Genomic DNA, 12,900 nt, shown 5'->3' with positions numbered 1-12,900 from the left:
CCCATCATCATGAGCGGTGGGCTCACACACAATTCAAGGAGAATAGCATTTGACAGGAACGCATCCACTCGGAGGGCTCCTATGTACGACAGTAGTGACTAGGTGATTGTCAATGTAGATAAGGAATTGGTAGGCGCATCCTTATCAGCCGTACCAGTAAAGCGTCCATTACCCCGCAAAGTTAGCGACTAGCTAGCATCCGCTAATTGTGGGTATTGCGCGGTGGACACCCACTGAGATATACCGGGTTCTGACCGGGGCATGAGAGAAGATGCAGATCACCAACCCCCAAACCCGGTCAATACCGGTGAAGAAACGAGATGCTCACAATCGACTAAAGTGAGATATGGTAAGACGGGTACTACGTAGTATTAGCAGTAAGCTTCCAAAATGCAACAAAGCCGTCATCTGTCGGCAGGGTGTAACATACATGCGGAAGGCGGCACATGACCTTGTCGCTGGCTGCCGCTGTCGTTTGCTCCCTGGACTCGCGACAAGGTTCCCCATACGGATCTTACACATTTGAGGCACCTCTATCCTTTCCACCTGTATTATTATAAACCAAATTGAATGATTGCCATCGAATTTCTTCGTCGACACATTTGGGAACTTGTGCGACAAGATGCCTCGTTCTCTACCCGACAAGCACCTCGAGGAGGATGAAGTCGCCGTGGGGCCTGTCACCAGCAATGAGCCGCCAGCTGAATCGGCACGCGTTGTCGACCACATTGCCGAGCGACAGCTCTGTCGCAAATTCGACGTCCAGCTTATGCCGGTGCTTGCCATCATGTGTTAGTGGTGGTCAACCCCATTGACTCTGGATCTCACTGATCAGTTGTTTTCCCCAGACCTATTCAACGCGCTTGATAAAGGCAACATAGGAAATGCGCAGACCAACGGTTTGAGTAAAGGTTGGAGCATCCCGTCTTGACCCCAAGTCATCAAATCGAGCCGGCAGCTAACTCTCGAGCTTCAGACCTTGGCTTCCCCGAGGAAAGATACAACCTCCTCGTTTCCATCTTCTTCGTGCCATATGTCGTCTTCGCCCCACCGGTTGCCATGATCGGGAAGCGCTTCGGTCCCGCCCGTGTGCTTCCCGTTCTCATGTTCACCTTTGGTACCATGACCCTGTGCTCAGCCGCGGCCACCAACTTTGGCGGCATCTTTGCCCTGCGGTTCTTCCTCGGAATGGCGGAGAGCGGGTTCTTCCCGTTGGTCATCTACTACCTCACGACCTTTTACCGGCGTGGGGAACTGGCGAGGCGACTGGCCCTCTTCTACGCGGCCTCCAACATCGCCAACGCCTTTAGTGGCTTGCTCGCCTTTGGCGTGTTCCACATCAAGTCACACATCGAATCGTGGCGCTACCTTTTCATTATAGAGGGTGCTGCCTCTGTCCTGTTTTCCATGTTTGCGTTTTGGTATCTACCGCGCGATGCAGCTTCCGCCCGATTTCTCGGTGCTGAAGAGAAAGCCTTGGCGTACCATCGAATGGTAGTCGACTCCTCTTCCATCGTCTCGGAGAAGTTCAACTTCAAGGACTCGATCAAGATCTTCAAGTACCCCCACGACCTACTGCTTCCTCATGATCGAGATCTGCCTCGGTGTACCGATCCAATCGGTTGCCTTGTTCATGCCCCAGATCATCCAGCGGCTCGGTTACAGTACAGTGAAAACCAATCTCTACACCGTGGCTCCAAACGTGGGAGGCGCAGTGATGCTGTTGATCTTGGCTTTCAGCTCCGACTTTTTTCGCATTCGGTTCCCGTTCATCATGCTCGGCTTCACTTTGACCTTTATCGGGTTCATCATCTACGCGGCCATCACCGACGTGCAGGCGCAGATCCAGGTCGCCTACTTCGCCACTTTCATGATGGTCTGGGGTACCAGCGCACCGTCTGTCTTGCTATCGACATGGTACAACAACAACATCGCCCACGAAGGCCGACGTGTCGTGCTGACCTCGGTGGGAGTGCCACTGGCCAACGTCATGGGGCTCGCCTCGAGCAACATCTTCCTGGCCAAGGAGAAGCCGAAGTACGAGACGGCACTGATCACGACGGCGGTATTTGGTGCTGCCGGAGCTACGGTTGCTGGGCTACTGGGGACGTATATGGTCTTTGACAATCACAGGCGCAACCGCAAGGCTGGCGTCAAGACCACGGCGCGGGATGTGCCCACGCATAAACTGCGCGACGGGCCCAGTGCTCCAGAATTCAGATGGTTTCTTTGAATCAGACCATACTTGTCAAATCAAATATTCTACATAGTCATGTAATGGAAGTTCCCACCCACCATCGCGGTGTTTAAAACACTGTCAACACTTTTCGATAGGAAAATAGTTAAGGATTGGGAAGACCCAAGCTGCCCTAGCCCATCTAAAAGGATCAATAAATCAGGCCATAACAGTGCGATAGTTACAAATTGCATCAACCAAATTTGCGTTGCTGGGACTGCAGGCACAAAGGCCATATTGGTGGGGTTTCAACATGAACTGTTGCAAAAGGGTACCGCCTTCCTCAGTACTCCCGTTTGCAATAAGCGCCTGCCTTCAAGCTACCTGCTCAACAGACCAAAAATGTTCGAGCTAAAAAAATCAAAACTCACTCATCTTTCTTCAATTTCGACATCACACCAGTTCATTCCAGCAGAGACGCGGACCGATCATCGTTTCCCCAACACCCAATCTAGAAAAGATTACGTTCCTTCATCATGTCCGATTCAGAGGATAACAATATGCCTACCATCTTGATCCTTTGCTTAGGAGACAAGTGGATGAGCGACATATTGGACGACCCAGCGGGTTTTGGTGAGGGCATCGACATGCTTCTAGAAAAGGCCAACCTAAAACGTGCCAAAACTCTCAGCGAAGCCCTCAATTACTTGAACGAGCACAAACCCGATGGCATGCTCGTCGCAGACCCTGGCGTGGTAGCCAAGTGCAATCGTGAGCTTCTCGGAAGACTCGTCGCCTTCGCCCACTACGGCGGCACCGTAGTCTTCAGCTTCTGCTTCGCGACTTGTATCCAGCTAAGGACCTGGACCGTCTCTGGCAGGCGAGCTGGGGCTTTCCCTGGGCGATGGGTGACTGTTATAACACAACCCTCCGGCTGGACACGTGGCGACTCAAAAGCATGCATCCCCCATAGAGCAGCAGCAAAGATAGGAAGGCGGAGACCGTGCTATTGCCCGAGTACAGCCAGAAGGCAGTTCACTTAAAGCATGTTCCTCGAGGAAATCGCTGGTATATCCCTCCCCGAAGGTTCAGAGGAATTAGAGACGCCTGTGGTTTTTAGCCGAGCGGGAGATGGCTACGTGGGATTCACTAGGGATGTGAACCAGGAGAGAGGCACGACCATCTTGCTTCTTCACATATTCAACCTAGTTGACTAACAAAAGGCGGTGGAGGAAGTATAGCTTGTTACACGAGATGTGTAGATGTCATAATAGTTGCGGGGGTTACTCAGGTGGTGGATGCCAAATGGGAGCTTATTTCAGAGACAATCATCGCAAGATTAGAGCTTTGCTATTCGGTCTGATGTGCTCGAGTTAGGGAGGGACTTATGAGACCATCTTACACTTCCAGTATTGATTCGAAGTTGTTGTTGTGATGTGTCGTATGCATGTGGTGCTGTTGTGCGGACCCTGCGAAATCCTAGGGCATACCTTATCGGGCAATCCGATCGTGTCGCAAGAGATCCGACAAGTGTGGGGAAGGATGCGGAGGGGGCATCGGGGTATCATGGCATATGCCGACCTGGGCCTCTAATTGGCATTTTAGCTGGTATCTCCCCCACTTGCACACTTGCGCTTTCGGAGGCCATCGGAGCTGGAATTGAGGCCATTACAACGGCCATTGACTAATTGCTTGACTTACGCACGCGATGCGATGCGGTCTTAGAGGGACTACATGTACCTACCTATTTGCCAATGCGGAGAAGCATGTATGTATGACCTACCTGGCAAAGCTGCAAGCTCATTGAAGTCGCTGCAACACATTTCATCAAGGTTATATCCTACTACCACAGAGCCATACAGTTCCAAGTCAGCTTTTCATCATAGGCGCACCAAATCCGGCAAAGATGTATAACCCCCGAGTCGGTGACAAGGTCTCTGACCTTGACACGCCATCCATGATCGTAGATCTCGATCTGATGGAGGCCAACATCAAGAAGCTCATGGACAAGCTGTTACCAACAGGAATCAACATCCGTCCTCATCTAAAGACCACCAAGAGCGCCATCCTGGCCAAGAAGCTCGCCGCCGCGGGGGCCAAGGGGGGTTGCGTCGCGAAGCTGAGCGAAGCCGAAGTCATCGCCGAGGCTGGCTTCGACGACCTCCTCATCACCTGCGAAATCATCGGGCCCGTCAAGGTGAAAAGGCTGGTGGCCCTGTACCAGAAGCACAGGAAGATTCGGATCGTCATTGACAGCGCGGTCGGCGCCACGGCTATCAACGACGCGCTGGCGGCGTCAGGGATCGAGGAGCCGATCTCCGTGCTGGTCGATCTCGATGTTGGGCTGCACCGCACCGGTGTGGCCCCAGGAGAACCCGCGCTCGCGCTGGCGCAGCACATTGGCGGGCTGAAACATCTGAAGATCATCGGCGTCCAGGGGTACGAGGGCCACCTGCAGCACCTGCACGACCGGGCCGATCGCGAGCAGCAGTGTCTCGCGTCGATGAAGACGCTGACGGCGACGGCCGACGCGCTGCGGCATGCCGGCTTCGACATCCAGGTCGTCACGACGGGCGGGACGGGCACGGCCGAGTTCTGCGTGACGGTGCCGGGCGTGACCGAGGTGCAGCCGGGCTCGTTCATCTTCATGGACACGGACTACCGCAACGCCGTCGGCCGGTTCTACAGCAACAGCCTGACCATCCGGTCGACCGTCGTCAGCCGGCAGGGGCCGCGCGCCGTCACCATCGACAGCGGCCTCAAGACGCTCACGACGGACAGCGGGCTCGCCGAGTGCAAGGACGCGCGGTACGCGTACGGCGTGCTCGGTGACGAGCAGGGGTCGCTGGTCTGGGAAGAGGGCACGCCGGATTTGGATGTCGGCGACGTGGTGGAAATGATTCCCAGTCATATCGATCCTACCATCAATTTGCATGATTTCTATTACGCTTACCGGAACGGGGTCATTGAGGAGATTTGGCCTGTTGACTCACGCGGCAAGGTGCAATAGTTTTTAGCAGCGTCGGGGAGTCATTAGGGGGCTTGGAGGCAAACCAATCTAGCGGTGCAGCCCGTGTTCAGCACCTAGAGCACTTACTGCACTGTCTCGATACGACACCACGTCAATCGGGCCACAAACACCTTGCAGCAATTGTCGACTATAATGATTCCAACTATGCCTTCCAGGAGTTCGTATTCTTTGCCAGTTTGCAATTGAAATTTCAAAAAGCAATCTCGTATTGGTTGAGTCACTCTCACTCTGATCAATCAGCTTTGGGATGCCCAAGATGCACATGGTTGCTTGCACGCACTCCGGCCCCCCCCCCAGTCTTTCAGCTGCTGCGGGGTATGCTAAGCCCTATAAGCCGCCTCTACGCCCATGGCCTGGGGGACACGACCTGCCTGTACCGTGGCATGCCTGGCTGGTATGAATAAACCGTTGAACTGCAGTTCAGGATCCCGTAAATACGGAACAATGCCGCGTGGACGTCTAATACACGCCTAAATCGAGATCAACCTGACGTTTCTGTATTTCTTAACGTTCAAAATACTGAATGCCAATTTGATACTTATCTCGCGTTGATTTTGTGTTATTTCCAGTGTACGGCTGATCGATGGTTAGTCCGTGCATCTATTCGATCGTACGGTAGCGTCTCGTTTAGTCTCGCCGGTCAGTCTGGCCGGCGAACCAGGCAACAGCCCACTCCCCAAACAGATTACCTACTTACTTCGCCAGCATCATGATCGCTTGGTATGGTGCGCGGCACATAAATACTGATTTCGCCCCTCCTCTGAACGGCGTAATTGAGATAGTAACATAATACACAATATTCTTCCACCATCTCCCGCTATGGCAGCGCAATTGACCATGGATCCAGCACGCCTGATGTACGTTGGCAACGACAAGGTTGTCCCCTATCTTAACGAACTTAGGCAACAGGGTCTCTCGGACCTCAGGATAGGCGAGGAGCTTCTGCGTCTTGTGAAATGCGAAACGCTACCGGCACATCTATTCACCATTGTCCTGTCCTGGTCTAGATCACCCGAGCTGCTGGCGCGCTGTCTACTCGGCGAAGAAGCAGCAGCCTCTAGGGTGTGCGCAGGGTAGCGCTTAGGCAGCTGAGCTATCTGCTAGCTAACCCCATCATCTGGTAGAAGATATGGGAGGCCCTAGGGTGGCACGGTCGGCCTCATAGACCTGTTCGCGCGGAGCTCCGTCGAGGACGTCAAAATGCTGGCCAGCGCGATCGGCTATGGTGGCCGCAAGTTAAACAAGCCGGCGGAGCAGGCCTGGGCGGTCACGGGGCTGCTCCGAGCCCTGGTGCCGACACACTACAAGAGCGACCACCCGAGCTCGGACAAGCGACCAATCCAGCACAACTACGCCCGCATGGTCCGCGCCTGCTCCCACGAGTTCAGGGGCAAGCTCCTGCGGTCCCAGGATAAGACGAACCCGCTCTACGCCGGCTGCAACCCCAAGCGGATCGAGGCCCGGCACGGCGCTTGGATGCAGAAGCAGGTGATCGATATGCTGTGCGGTCACATCGGCAAGGACGAGAACCTCCAAAGCTTCTTCGAGATATGCGTTACCAAAGAGCCTTCGATGCCGACCGAAGTTCGTCATGTGTCTGAGTCCATGGCGTTCTCGCTGCGCCTGTTGCGCGGTCGCCTCGATGGAACATTCCTCCACAAGTGGTGGCAGACGGAGCTGGACGAGCTCCAGATCCTCAGGTCTGTTTTCAACCGTATGGGAAAGAAAGGCGCGACAAAGGAGAGGCTCAACGAACTGGCCATCTTCGCCATGGAACTGGCCGATACCGAACCAAAACTCCGAAGCAGTCACGACTTGCGCTTCATGTGGAACCGACTTTTCGCATTGTGGAAGAAGGAGCCTACTCAACAGCACGAGAAGCTGGTTTCCCAGGGGCTACGATGGGGCCTCGACAGCGGGTCCGCTGCAAGCATAGGGCGAGACTCCCGTAACAGAATGATACGTCTTCGAGACGATCTCAAGTGGCCGCTGCTGAGGCTTTATTGTCTGCATGTGCCTGAGAAAGGCATTGACATCGACACCTAGCAGGATCTCAGATTGTTTGCCAAGCAGAAATGGCCTCATGGACTTTTTGAGCAACTGATCCCAGTCGTGCCGCAGAAGGTGATTGGGCTACTGAAGAGGCTGCTGGATGCCCACCCCGATTACAGCTTCCTAAGCCCACCCGACGGCCAACGAGGTTGCAGCGACCCAGTTTACGGCCAATACAACCCTCCTACAGGACCATCGATTCTTTCCCTTACTGACCTGGTGAAGCAGAAGAACTTCAACGTCGAACTTCTGCTTACCATGCTCCAACGTGGAGATTCCGAGTTCCAAAGAAAGATCGCTGTTGATGTTGACAACCTTCGCAAGAAATATGCTACGGCAAGGGACCAACATCACAGGGCACAGTTCGCCAAAGGGGCGGCGGACTTGGCCAACACCACTGGGGACTTGAGCCTATACGCGGATACTATCACATGGCAGCAACGATTCGTACGCGACCCCTTGACCGTCAAAGTGATATTCGCCAACGACGCTGTGGGAACAAGGAGGGAATCGAGTTGCTATCCGGGATCCCAAAGGATCTTCCAGCAGGTTGCAAGCTAGACACCCTAGTGCAAAGAATGGACATCGCCGACGGTATGCTCCTTATGCTCCGCGACTGCTACAAAGAGGCCAAGGCGAGAGCCTTCCTTTAAAGATGCAGATTGGCATGCCGTGCAGAATATGTTCGATGGTGTTTTTACTCATCGATATGGGTGCCTCCAACTCGTCCCGAAACGCCTGGGGGTCTCTGAGGCCGATGTATTCACCGTTGCATGGGACAGGACCATGAAGATGGTCGAGGCGCTAGGTGCCGACTTCCTGAAACATATCAAGCGCTCGATCGAGTATTATATCCGGGGTCTGCCCCCTACCTCGCTGGCCATTGCCGTCAAGACTCTACCTCAAAACCGACATCAAGAGGCGGGAACGAAAAGATCGCCAGAAAGAAGATCGCGACTTGGAATCGCTCTCTTACACCGCCTTATTGAAAGTGGCCGAGTCCGACAAGCCAAGGCTAGCGCACGACCTGATACTGCAGACGATCCTTGAACGGCCCGATGCGAGCTCCTGGCACCGACAGTTCTTATCGGCGGGACACCTGAAACGACTGCCGGCTAAGGACGCGCAAGACATTCTCTTCGGGCTGGCCAGGGGCATTGAAGAGAAGCTCGAGGAGCAATCGGTCGTGAAAGTGGGCGAGCCAGAGCCGACAAAACACGCGCCGCCTCGGTCGCTGGCCAAGGTGACTACCGTGAAGCATCTGGCCCGGCTCTTGGACAACGCCGACTACATTTCGGTTGAGGCGGCCGTGGAGGTGCTCGCGGAGCTCTCCAAAGTGGCCACACATCGTGACATCCGGATCGCGACGCTACAGAGCCTCTGCAACGTGTTGACCAAGCTGGGCCCGGGAGATGACGGGAAGTGGGAGAGCAACCGGGTGACCATGAAAGTATTGACCGCCATCGAAACCGTCGTCCCGGTCGCGGCTAGCGTCAACGAGCGCATCAGTACTGATTGGGAGGCCGTCCTTCAAAACCGGGAGCTACCCGAAATCTCCGAAGACAACGAGGCATTGGTCAAGGAGATCCTTATGCGGGACGGGCTCGGCAGCTACGTTCACGAAGATAGCAAGTTCAACGGGGTGATTTCAACGTATACCAAGCGCATTGTCTGGCCTCTCTGGAAAGCCTCGGTAGCCGAGCATCGGCGGTGGGTTGAGGTCTTTCTGCTTAAGTACGACGCACCTGTCTCGATTGGTGATCTTCCGGAAATCCCTAAGGTAAAGTGACGTGCCAAAAAAACACGCACGCACCACCAACACCAGAAATCTCATCTCATCATCTTTTCCTTCCTTTCAACTTCCTTTTACTATAACTTCGTTAATCCAACATGGATATTACCGAATTTGGTCGCATCTTGACCGCAGATCGCAAGCCAAATGGCGATTTCTCTTCCCACGCAATTACGGCCATTACCGCGCTCTCGATTGCCGGTGTGCCAAGGAGGGTCATCGCAGACGCGTTCGGCACGCGTCGGCCAGCAACCATCAATAACCTCGTAAAGCGCTTCATTCAACGAAAATCACCGAAAAGGAAGCAGGGTTCTGGCCGACGTCGTAGATTATCGACACGGCAAGAGCGCTATCTGGTTCAATTGGTGCGCCGGAAGCCCCGTGCTACTTGGAGAGAGCTCTGCTTAGATATGAATGTCATGCTCAGGATCGAGACCGCGCTCCTTCTCCGTCAACACCGCACGCCGCAACCTTCGCAAATGGAAGGTCGGTCGCTGGCGCGCTGCGAAGCGCATCCTCTTGACGAAAAAGGACGCTAAAGAACGGCTCGCGTTTTGCCGTTATTGGTCCTCGCCGGCGCGTATGAAACAGCTGCTGCTTTGCTTCTTTTCAGACGAATGCACTATTTAGAACGCACCGCACATACCAGGCCAATGGGTCTTTCGGTACAGCACAGAACGTTTCCGAAAGGACCTTATAAGCCCGCAGAATCATTCCAGGCCTCGAATCAGTATCATGGTGTGGGCAATGGTGTGGCAGAGGGAAAGAGAGGCCGGGACCAGCCCCCTTATCTTCTGCCGGGGAGACCCCGACTCTCCTGCCGGCGGCTTCACTTCTGCCCGGTATATTGAGGTTCTCGAGGCTGCCCTCCTTCCCTTTTACGAGCCTGGTGACCCTTTTATGCAGGATAACGCGCGTATTCATCGCGGCAACGCCGTGAAGGAGTTCCTCGAATCGAAGGGTATATGGACTATCCAGTGGCCGGCACATTCACCTGATTTAAACCCCATTGAACACGTGTGGAAAGCCCTTAAGTCGAAGATATACGAAATCGAGCCTCGCTTTCAATATCTGAAAGAGAACATGACCGACGAGAGATATGCGAAAGAAATAATTGAGATGGCGTGGGCTTCGATAGATCCTACTTTAATATTACGGCTACTACGCTCTATCCCGCGTCGCATTGCTGCTATGCGTCGCGTAAAAGGCTGGTATAATCACTATTAATATTTAATTAATTACGGTTCGAATAAAGTAAATTGTATAAAAGTAGCTGCTAAAATGGCGGTACTATTAGTATCTGGAAAGGGGTGGTGATGGCGAGGGAAATCGGCCAATGGTGGTGCGTGCGTATTTTATTGGACACCAATTTTTTACCAGAGGCTTGGAGGGTCCCTTTGCAGAGGTACTGGAAACTCATGCCGTTTGCGGCATTGGAGATCTTTCACAAGTACACCGTGTGGTATTTCAGCCGCCCGGAGCCGCTGCGCAAGTTCAGCACCCCATTGCGTTCCAACACTGAGCTACGAAAGCAGCCGGAAGTGGTCCATTTCCTGCGCACCTACGACTCCAACACCTTTTATGGAGTGCTCGCGACAGTCAAGTTCTTGCGCGACGCGAAGACGACGGATCCCATACTCCCGAGACTTATCGACATGCTGACCGAGCAATGCTCCGCGCTGCTCGGGGACTACGAGAGCAACGTCGACCACTGGCACGAGATCGCAAATACATACCACCCGCCCGCGACTGGCAAAGAGTCCGGATCGCGGGGAGCGCTCAGTGCTGCGGCTTTCTCGGAGTGGAACAGCAAGGGTCGCGTAGTCCTAGAGAGTATGGCTTCGCTGGTCATGGCCGAGAGAGAGGCGCACAGGAAGCAAAGGAGACACTCGCTGCTGCCGTCGACTACGACGCTCTGTCTATGGCTGAATCCCTTCACTGGGATCCCGGACGGTGGAGAGGTTGATGGGGCCTGTCGGGAGTACGCAACCTCGCTGCGGTAGACGCTCTTGTCTTTGCTCGAGGGTGGGAATCACCTTCAGTGGCACAAGATCGCTGAAGAGGCCAAGTCTTCCGATCGCTCCATGATCAACGATGAGGAACAGCTATGGGTGGCGGTGCATCTCGGTCAACTGGCAACAGACACTGCTAGTACTACTGATACTACGGCTACGACCACAACTACTATGGGCGGCGGCGGTGGCGGCAACACGTTGTCTGCACTCAACTTGGTACAGGTTTCGGTCGCGATGCATCTTATCCGGGCCGGCAAGAATTACGTCACCAGGATTGCGGAAGATAAGGACAAGGACAAGGACGAGTCAAACTCTGCAGCCGCAGAGAAGCGGCGCTTAGCTGGTGGCCTGGGAGCAATGGTCGGCACGTGGTTGCGGAGCGAGGACGAGATGGTGCGGGATTTGGCATTGGAGTGGAAGAGAGAGCACAGGGAACTTGTTGCTGTGTTGGAGAAGGAAGCTGCCCTGGGAGGCCTGTTGAGGGCGCGTGAGACTTCCGGTACTCGAAAGGAGTAGGTGGGAAAGTTGGTGCAATGGTACCTCGGCTTGGAGGAGTTCATCATCAGAGGGCAGATGCTCTTGGAAAGAACAGTCGCATTGGAGACCTAGATGGTGCGTGAATTTATTTCTTTTAGCAATCCCAGTGGACGTCGGAGTATATTGATAATCATTGAACACGTGCAAACATTTTGGATAAAGTTGACTTTCCAAGTTGGGGAAGTAACCAAGCGTGTCCAACTACGTGCTTTATGGGAACTGATGCCATCTTCAGCAGAGTATGGAAGTGGTTGGCAGGCCTGTTTCAGTACTGCGCAGACCAAAGGGGTGCCTTCTCTCCCATCACAGCATTTGGTAGGCATCCCGAGGTCATCACATGCACCACAAGCACTTCTTGCAAGTTCAGGAACCATGAGTGACGGTATTGAAGAAGGCAACAGATTCTAGACGGGAAACAGCAGTGCCTGGGAACTTGAGCTTGTGGGTTGCGGAGCAAAGGGCCCTGGAGAAAAGACGTCTCCTTCTTTCCCTCAGTATTGCTAGCCCTCCACATGAACCGACTTTGGTTTCATAGCCTGCATCATATCGGCTACGCAAAGGAAAGAGCGCGCTCTAATTGCACTGGTGCCTGTTTCTACCTCCCAACATGTGGCAATATGTTGGGGAATGCTCACAACTGCGTTGGCCATAAATAGGTACCCGTCCTGGCCACAAGCTCTTCGACACGCACTCTCTTCTTCTTTATACCATCCATCCAAGCAGTTTTTCAACACCACAGCATTATCACCATCATCTTTTTGCTTCACCCCGACCAGAACGACCAAGTCACACTCACTTCTTCTTCTCACTTTCATTTCTTTTGGCTCGAGTACTCCTCGCCGTTCTTCCGTTTGGGTTCTTCCACTTTCCATCACTTGCACATTCCAGTCCATCCAGCCACGATGCACTTCACCCAGACCACCCTCGCCACCGCTGTGGGTCTCGCTGGCTCAGGCCTGGCTTTGCCCACTGACAGCCACGACGATGACATCAACATCTCCATCGGAATTGACCATGGCCATCACGAGGAGCCCAGCGCTGTTGCCGTCCACACCACGGAAGAAACCTATCAAATCACCCGCACTATCTCAACTGATATTCCCACAGCTACCCAAGCACGTTTACTGTCACCAGGTCCGTCCCCCAGGAATGGTTTCCCTCAGTTATCCAGTCCGGGACTCCCACATACACCCCACGCACCACAACACTGAGTGCCGTCGTGGGCGAGCCGACCTTTCACTGGGACTCACCACATAAGACTTTGGGGCCTTTCCCTTTCAGTTACCGCGTTGGTCAA

At 54.0% G+C, this 12,900-nt stretch overlaps 8 protein-coding genes across 8 annotated transcripts; all 8 read left to right on the top strand.

Annotated features, from left to right (window-relative positions):
• Positions 1-622: 622 nt before the first annotated feature.
• On the top strand, positions 623-2,233 carry PG994_014039 (MFS transporter; the record flags this gene model as incomplete). Its single annotated transcript, XM_066865448.1, has 4 exons — positions 623-791; positions 849-911; positions 977-1,526; positions 1,561-2,233. The coding sequence occupies 4 exons, from the start codon at positions 623-625 to the stop codon at positions 2,231-2,233; spliced, it is 1,455 nt and encodes a 484-aa protein (XP_066708577.1).
• A 479-nt stretch (positions 2,234-2,712) lies between these two features.
• On the top strand, positions 2,713-3,219 carry PG994_014038 (uncharacterized protein; the record flags this gene model as incomplete). Its single annotated transcript, XM_066865447.1, has 1 exon — positions 2,713-3,219. One exon carries the CDS (start codon positions 2,713-2,715, stop codon positions 3,217-3,219), a length of 507 nt encoding a protein of 168 aa, XP_066708576.1.
• Positions 3,220-4,082: 863 nt separating this feature from the next.
• Positions 4,083-5,186, top strand: PG994_014037 (uncharacterized protein; the record flags this gene model as incomplete). Its single annotated transcript, XM_066865446.1, has 1 exon — positions 4,083-5,186. The coding sequence occupies one exon, from the start codon at positions 4,083-4,085 to the stop codon at positions 5,184-5,186; it is 1,104 nt and encodes a 367-aa protein (XP_066708575.1).
• Positions 5,187-6,407: 1,221 nt separating this feature from the next.
• PG994_014036 (uncharacterized protein) lies at positions 6,408-7,253 on the top strand (the record flags this gene model as incomplete). Its single annotated transcript, XM_066865445.1, has 1 exon — positions 6,408-7,253. One exon carries the CDS (start codon positions 6,408-6,410, stop codon positions 7,251-7,253), a length of 846 nt encoding a protein of 281 aa, XP_066708574.1.
• Positions 7,254-8,045: 792 nt separating this feature from the next.
• PG994_014035 (uncharacterized protein) lies at positions 8,046-9,048 on the top strand (the record flags this gene model as incomplete). Its single annotated transcript, XM_066865444.1, has 2 exons — positions 8,046-8,118; positions 8,252-9,048. The coding sequence occupies 2 exons, from the start codon at positions 8,046-8,048 to the stop codon at positions 9,046-9,048; spliced, it is 870 nt and encodes a 289-aa protein (XP_066708573.1).
• A 1,421-nt stretch (positions 9,049-10,469) lies between these two features.
• Positions 10,470-11,054, top strand: PG994_014034 (uncharacterized protein; the record flags this gene model as incomplete). Its single annotated transcript, XM_066865443.1, has 1 exon — positions 10,470-11,054. One exon carries the CDS (start codon positions 10,470-10,472, stop codon positions 11,052-11,054), a length of 585 nt encoding a protein of 194 aa, XP_066708572.1.
• Positions 11,055-11,135: 81 nt separating this feature from the next.
• PG994_014033 (uncharacterized protein) lies at positions 11,136-11,582 on the top strand (the record flags this gene model as incomplete). Its single annotated transcript, XM_066865442.1, has 1 exon — positions 11,136-11,582. The coding sequence occupies one exon, from the start codon at positions 11,136-11,138 to the stop codon at positions 11,580-11,582; it is 447 nt and encodes a 148-aa protein (XP_066708571.1).
• Positions 11,583-12,505: 923 nt separating this feature from the next.
• PG994_014032 (uncharacterized protein) lies at positions 12,506-12,814 on the top strand (the record flags this gene model as incomplete). Its single annotated transcript, XM_066865441.1, has 1 exon — positions 12,506-12,814. One exon carries the CDS (start codon positions 12,506-12,508, stop codon positions 12,812-12,814), a length of 309 nt encoding a protein of 102 aa, XP_066708570.1.
• Between the last annotated feature and the right edge of the window lie 86 nt (positions 12,815-12,900).

This window comes from Apiospora phragmitis (genome assembly GCF_038363925.1).
Source record: "Apiospora phragmitis strain CBS 135458 chromosome Unknown utg000013l:1.0-2965645.0:1.0-2969333.0, whole genome shotgun sequence".
NCBI classification, from domain to species: Eukaryota; Fungi; Ascomycota; class Sordariomycetes; order Amphisphaeriales; family Apiosporaceae; genus Apiospora; species Apiospora phragmitis.
This window is presented reverse-complemented; position numbering and strand designations above follow the sequence as displayed.